At 44.6% G+C, this 7,763-nt stretch overlaps 1 protein-coding gene across 1 annotated transcript; it reads right to left on the bottom strand.

The window, feature by feature from the left end:
- Positions 1–5,639: 5,639 nt before the first annotated feature.
- LOC102847438 (gap junction beta-4 protein-like) lies at positions 5,640–6,380 on the bottom strand. The gene has a single exon (XM_006886579.1). It carries the CDS (start codon positions 6,378–6,380, stop codon positions 5,640–5,642), a length of 741 nt encoding a protein of 246 aa, XP_006886641.1.
- Between the last annotated feature and the right edge of the window lie 1,383 nt (positions 6,381–7,763).

The raw sequence follows: 7,763 nt of genomic DNA, 5'->3' as shown, positions 1-7,763 counted from the left end.
CTACAACTAGAGCCTTCCCTGCAGTTTTCAGCTGAAGGCTCACATACATTTTGCATCTGGGGCCTCATGTCTCCACATCCGCTTTCTGAGCCTCACACATCTGCATATGGAGCCTCTCACACCTGCACCTGGATATCCTTTTTCCGTGTCTGGCATTCCACATCTAGGTCATCTTAGGTCCTATGTCTGTGCTTCCATAGCATGAGTCACCTCTTCCTTATAGCCCGCCGGGCTGTCATGGCATCATTAACTTCATTAAGCTTCATCTATTTGGTGTCAGTGTGGAATGAACATATTAATTTTTACCAGTTGACATTTCCAGGGACTGTTATGAGCAGGAAACAAACAAACTGGCCCCTGAGCTCCAGGATCTCATCACCTCTGTGTTGATGGCCAACATTTATTACTCATGACCTTAAGATGCCACCGACAAATAGTCTTCCGGGTTCAGAACCCCAACCTACTAGCTGCTGAACCCTTGTTTAGTCTTTGGACCGCAACAATATTGTGTACATGAGGTGCTGCACAGGCAACCACCCTCTCTCCTACACACATAACCCAGCCCGACCTGGACCAAATGCTCTGAGTTTCCTTCTCATCTTAAATACAGACCCTGTTCACTAGCCCAAAGGTGCACACAATGGCCTTCCCATCCTGTTTCAAGATTCAACTCTGAGGCAGGTACTCTGTGCCAAGTACTATGTCTAGTGCTGGATTAACATAGATAGAAGATCAGAGACACTGTACAGAGTCTCCTGGCCTACGATAGGTGCACTGATTTAAGGATGATCTCACAGATGAGTTCTAGGGAGTAGGTTTCAGAGTAGCTGTATCCAGGATAAAGCAGGTGCCATATAGTCTGAGGCAGATGGGAGGCAGATGTGCTCACAGGCATGGAATCCTTCATGTGAGCTCCACACATCTACATCTAAAGTCCCACACCCCTACTTCTGCATTGTGACAACCATTTGTCTTTAACCCTAGTCCAGATACCTGCAACTCTACATCTGGAGTCCCATATTTCTGTATGCAAACCCTGCACCTCTCTCTATATCTGGTATCTAACAATCATTAGTTGGAATCCCACAACCCTAATATGCATCCTAACTCTTCTGCATCTGGAGCTTGCAGCCTTGTATTTAAACCTCACTTCTGCAACAGTTTTATTTGGGGCATATTTTCATTTACTTAAACCTGTCTACTCCTCTGAAGAGTGAGACAACAATGTTTACATGGAGCCTAAATGGTCATTACAAAGACAGAAGAGGAAGAAAAGACCAAAATGGATGTCAGAAGAAACTCTGAAGATTGCACTGGAGTGTAGAGAAGCCAAAGCACAAGGAAGAATTCAAGATACTAAAGAGCTGAACAGAAGATTCCAAAAGGCTGCTCAGAATGACAAAGCAAAATACTACAATGAAATGTGCGAGGAACTAGAGTCAGAAAATCAAAAGGGCCGAACTCGCTCAGCATTTCTTAAGCTCAAGGAACTGAAGAACAGATTCAAACCTAGAGTTGCTGTAATCAAGGATGCTTCGGGCAGAATATTAAATGATCCAGGAAGTATTAAAAGAAGATGGAAGGAATATACTGAGTCATTATATAGAAAGGAATTGGCAGATACATAACTCCTAGGCTTTATTTATTATTTTCTTCTGATTGTTCCTCAAAATAATGACAAGGATTTTGTCCAATATTTTATGAATTCTTTCTTAAATTGATTCAATGCTACTTTTTTTAATCCATGGAGATATATATTAATAATACTTTGTCAGTCATCTGAATTTCTAGCTGCTATTTTTGTATGGTTTCTAATTTTCAATTTTTTCCTATCTCTGATATCATTTCCTACTTTTTCCTAAGGTTTTGTGTGTCTTTTAATTTATGTCTTTGAGGATAATGTAAATACTTTCAGTTCTTTATCAGGGCAGAAATGAATGTCCCTTAGGTTTTCAAATGGGATTTTGGTTGTATAGTCCATAATGAGTTGAGTTGCTAGCCCAAAGAATAAGTCTCAGGCAGTTCAATTCTACCATTAGCTCATCAGGAAAAAAATATGTGTAATCTCTTCTCATGTAATATACAGTCTCAGAAAGTCAATGGAGGGTCAGCTATAAGTCACTTCTGACTTGGTGGCAATGAGAAGGAGAGAGTAGGATTTTCAAGATTGTAAATCTTTACCAAAGCATTTTATTTCCATAGAGCAGGTGCTGAGTTCAGACTATCAAGTTTGATCTCACAACATGAATTCCTTAACTATAGAGATCCTAACCACAGATAAAGGTGTTTAGGACATATTTTTAGGGGACACATTCACACATTCAATCCATAACATTCCATATTCATGATTCACACCCTTCTTACCTTGTTACTTCCTCAACTCCAGATTCTTGCCTCAGGCTCTGCTCCTAGGTGACTTGACCTCAGACAAGCAAGCTCATTTTGTCTTATGACCAGAGTGGAGATGGAGGCTATGTGTGGACCAAAGAGGATACAATCTCAAGCAGACTCAGCTGACCTGGATTGAATCACTTTCTGTAATCTTGGAAGGCCTCTTCTCTTCTAAGGGGAAGTTCCCTCACTTATATATGATACTAGATTGGAGTAGTATAAAACTAGACCAACAAAGAAAAACTTTGCTGTCAACACTGTTGATACCAACAGCCAGAAATTAGAAGACAAATTACTAGGGATGATAGAAGGAGAATGCCTTTGAGCTGTGGTGTTGGAGAAGAGTACTGAATATACCATGGACTGCTAAGAGAACGAGCAGGTTTGTCTTAGGATGTGACTAGGCTGCTTCTTGGAGGCAAGGATTCTGAGGCTCCATCTGACATATTTTGGACATGTTGCACAAAGGGACCAGCCCTTGGAGAGGGATGTCATGCTTGGGAGGGTGGAGGGACAGCGCAGGAGAGGAAGACCCTCGATGAGATGGATTGATTCAGTGACTAGAGTAATAGGGCAGATGTGTCAGAGACAATAAGATTGGCTCAAGATGGAGAGGGTTTAGGGTTGTTGTACATAGGGCCACTTTGAGTTGCAGGTGACATGACAGCACTTAACAACAATAACAACAACAACAACATAACACCTCAGCTAAGTGAGGTGGAGGAATGCAATAAAGAGGGGACAATTCTTTCTATATTGCTAGAAAGGACTAATCCTTGGAGAAGGACATCATGCTTGGAAGGATGGAGGGACAGTGAAAGAGAGGAAGACCTAGGAGGAGATGGATTGACATAGTAATGGGGTAATAGGTGTAGGTGTGTCAGAAACTGTGAGATTGATTGGCTCAGGATAGAGCAGGGTTCAGATCAATTGAACACAGGGTTGCTATGAATTGTAAGCAACTTGAAGGCATATAACAACAACTACAACAATCATTTGTTGAAGGCAGCTGAAATCTGCACAACTCAGTGGCCCCTCCTCTGAAAGAGGTGCTCATAGATCCAAGAGAGTCCATACAAGGAAGCTGACCATTCTGATCTTAGACATAACCTAAGTATCTCAAAGGAGTAGGTGGCTGAGGCTTTCCTGAAGGTCCAGAGCAATGAATGCACAGATGATGGAAAATAGGCTTTCCAGGGCGAGAAAATAGGATGTAGAACATGCAACAATATGATGTGTAGGAGATCTTGAATTCTTTGATTATACTGATCCACTTTCTAAATAAACTAGATGCCTCTGGAAGCTTTACAAACTCTATAAATGTACAGGAATTATGTTAGTTAGAGAAAAGAATTCAGGTCTTTTGTGCAAAGCTTACTCGGAGTCGTATTCAACTTGACTCTTCCACTTTGCACATCTCTTTGTCAATGTGTTGTATGAAGTAACCTGGGTTTGCCTTGTTGCTGAATCTTGTGCCATGGGGATATCAAATACCAGAATGGTTTCCCACTGTGGACAGTTTGGTGGAGCTTCCAGTTGTAAAACAGGTTTGGAAGCAGGAGTGGCATCTGCTTCCTAAACCACATGCCTCTAGAAACTCTATGAACTTGGAGAAACGATGATAGTTATGGAAAGGCATTGGGTCATTTGTTCATAGGGTTGCTATGAGTCATGCTCGACTTGACAACAATCAACAACAACAACAATATACTGATAGGGATAAAGGGATTTTTACTGGCCTAGTATGCAGGTGATTTGAATTTACCACCTACTCCACAGCAAAAAGATGGGCTTCCCATGTGATTAGCTACTGTGAACCCACTGGAGGGTCAACTATGAATTGAAAAAGAAGAGGGAGGAAGCAGGAGGTGAGGTTGAGGGGGTAGCAGGGACTGGATTGAAGACCACTGAAGGGGGAGATTTTAGAGAAGGAGCAATGACATGATCAGATTATAGAAAGATCATTCTGTGCCCTGCAGTGGAGAGGAGAAGAGAGAGGTGCAATAAGAGGTCATAAAGCTGTGGAATATCATATGGAGGCTGAATGAGAGTGGGAATCACTCGGATTATGCACTGTGTTGTGGTGTGGTGTATAACAGCTGTGAGAGGAGGAGTTGAGGGTGATATTTGAGCTGCTGGGTTGGGCAGTTTGGTGGATGGGGGTGCTACTCATGGTGGAAACTATCTTGAATGTATTGAGGTAGTGATGTGATAGTGATAGTGGTAGGTAGGAGTCTGGTCTGGAGGTTAGTGAGTCTGAGCAATTTCTTTTGCCTTGTGAGAGTTGTCGTGCAAGCTGTGTGTGTTGGGCTTTGAGACCTAGGGGCAAATCCTACTTGGTGGGTTGTTTTGGAAACATATAAGCTCTGAATAGTAGGTGGGAAGGTGTTGAGGTTGTTTTGTGAATAGAATGAATGAAATGAGGAATTCCACAGACTTGAGTCATAAGGAACTCTTATGCAGACCCTCACTGTGGCTCTAGCCTGTGCCTTTCATACACACAAGCAGGACTCCCGTGACTCTCAGAAATCCCAGGCTTTTCCCTTCTACCTCAGAAGGGACTTTCCTTCCTGAGACCAGAGTCATGCAGTTTGGAGAGGCCAGAATAGGACCACAGAGGCATTCTGATTGACAAACATTCAACTGAGGATGTTCACTGAGAACTCAGTCATGTTAGACTCAGAGGCTTCTGGGATCTCTCAATATTTTAACTAACTGCTTACAGACCCCAGAGTAACTGGGGCCACCACTCCCTTTGGAAATTCCTACTTCATTTTGGGAAATCCTGTGTACTTGAGAGGAATGCTGTGTGAGTCAGAGATCCTAGACCCAGTTGCCCACTGAGTGGTCCTAACTTCCATTGTTAATCTCCTTGCTTCTCCACCAGCCACTTCCCAATAGTATGCAGTATTCTGGGAAATTAATATTTATTAAGAGTTTTGACACACTCTATCAACATACACAAAATTTCCATTAGTCAACCACCTGCATTCCCATAGGCAATCCTCCCGTGAAGGCTCAAAACCCAAGGGCCCAACTTCCAGGCATTGGACCCTGAGTGAAGTTCCTGGACCCCGTAGTCACCTTCCTCACTTAACTACAGAATAGATGTGACAATGCCTTTGCCTGTTTTCTTTGGTGACCGGGGAGCAGGGGAACCTGGTCATTCTATATTCTGGTCTTGATTCTATATGCACACCCTCCTTTATCGGTTGGATCTATCACAGCCTTAATTAGGACAGAGGTCCTTATTGGTGAATGTCCTCTTGAGAGAGGTCATTGGGTAGATAAATATCAGGTGGTTCACCCTGGCTTCGCCGTTTCCTGCACCTGATATACAGGTTCTCCTTACACCTCTTGACCACCAGGTAGAAGACTTCACATAAGTTAAGCAGGATGCAGATAACAGCTGTGCCCACCATGAAGTAGGTGAAGATTTTCTTCTCTGTGGGTCTGGAGATGAAACAGTTCACGGTGTGGGGACAGGGATTCACAGAGCAGGCCACCATGCGAGGCATGTCAAAATTCTTGTAGAGGCTGTGGAAGATGTAGAGGAAGCTGGTATCAATGATGGCCTTGAAGATAAGACTCAGCAAGTATGTCCACCAGAGGCCACCCCGCTTCTTGCCTGCATTGTCATACAGGGAGGGGGCGTTCGGTCCATGCTTCAGGCGGTGGTGCCGCTCTCGCTCCTCTCGATAGGCCACATGCATGACCACCAGCAGTGAGGGGCAGGTGACCAGGATGAGCTGCAGGGCCCACAGACGCACGTGGGACACGGGGAAGAACTCATCATAACAGACATTGGGACAGCCTGGCTGCCTGGTGTTGCAGACGAAGTTCTTCTTCTCATCACCCCACACATCCTTAGCAGCCACTACGTACACCAGCACTCGGAAGATGAACACCACTGTCAGCCAGATACGGCTCAGTGCCGTGGAGTACTTGTTCACACCACTCAGGAGTCCCTGCAGGTACAACCAATTCATGCTGACAGTGTCCCTGTGTCCTGAGAGGACAGGTCTATGCCCCTCTCCACTCACTCAGACTTGGAGATAACTGTTTGGAAGTGAGCACCCCTTATTGATTGTATAGTTGGCAAAACCCTTCTATAGCCACCGTGTCCTCACTCATGATCACTTGGTGAGGAAGTTGCCATTATTCCCATTTCATGTGGGAGTGAACCAAGGCACCGAGGGAGAAAGGCCCAAAACCCCTGGGCTGGGTGCAGCAGAGCTGGTCTTGAGTGTTGATTTTCTGCTTCCAAAATGGCAGTCTCCTTTTTTCTAGAAATAGAAAAATGTGAATTATAATCATCCTGCAAGGCCATGCCAATCAATCTTTTTCACCTCAAGTTTCAGCCCAATTGCTCATGCATCTTCTAAAGCAATACTAAGAAGTGGAAGATTACATGATCTGCTATGCCACCAGCTGGTCTCCCAGGATGAGCTGGGGCAGGAGAGGAGGGAAACGGGACACTTACCTGCTGTCAGATTAATCTACTTTTTTTCTGAGCACCAAAGGAAGCTCCGGTAACCAAGAGGTAAGGAGCTGTGCTGTCAACCCAAATGCATGAGATTTGAACCCACTAGCGGCTCTGTGGGAGGAAGATGGACATTTTTCTCCTTTGTGATTTACAGTCTCTGCAAACCTGCTGGAGGGCCAGCTCTGAGTCAGTTCAGACTTGACAGCACCTAGCAACAACACAAAATCTGTCAGGCCCCAACTGGACACGTTTGTATCAGCTTATTTGGTAGAGTTTGAAATAACCTCCATCTTCCATTCATCTTTGGGCCAAGGATGTTCTCCATCCTGCACTCCCCTTCCACACCAGACAGGAGACTCTTAGAATCCTGGCAACTGGCCAACTGCTTGACCAGGACCTCTGTTTCCTGTTTCAGTGCTGGGGCCACAGGGCTGACTGGACTCGCCGCAGTGAGCTTCTCTGAAAATCCAACCATTCCAGCTTTAAGAAGGGACTAGAAAATGACTCTGCTACAGCCACCCTTCACCATTTACTTTCTCTCCTGGGGTACCGTCACCCCACCCCCCTTGCTCTGTGGCAGCTTGCTGGCTGATTCTTCCATTATTTCTGTTCAGTCTCACGTGTGCTCCACCTCCACATGTTCCTTCTGGGGTTTGTATCAGGTTCTATCTCTTGCTCTTCCCATGCACCTCTTTGCCTGCGCCCTGGGTTTCTTGAACAGGTTCTGACATTCTCCCCAGAAAACTTTTTCTGTTCAAACTCTAAGTACCCTCCTCTTTCTCCAAGGCAGAACATGTCACCTGAACACAAATAGTCCATTACCTGTCTGCAGACTACATCAAATTCATCTGCTTCCCCAGAATCCTCACTGCCATTACATTTGAAT

Source organism: Elephantulus edwardii, unplaced genomic scaffold (assembly GCF_000299155.1).
Source record: "Elephantulus edwardii isolate Elephantulus edwardi_28Jun2011 unplaced genomic scaffold, EleEdw1.0 scaffold00049, whole genome shotgun sequence".
NCBI classification, from domain to species: Eukaryota; Metazoa; Chordata; class Mammalia; order Macroscelidea; family Macroscelididae; genus Elephantulus; species Elephantulus edwardii.
Note: the sequence above shows the minus strand (reverse complement) of the source record. Positions and strands in the feature narration are given on the sequence as shown.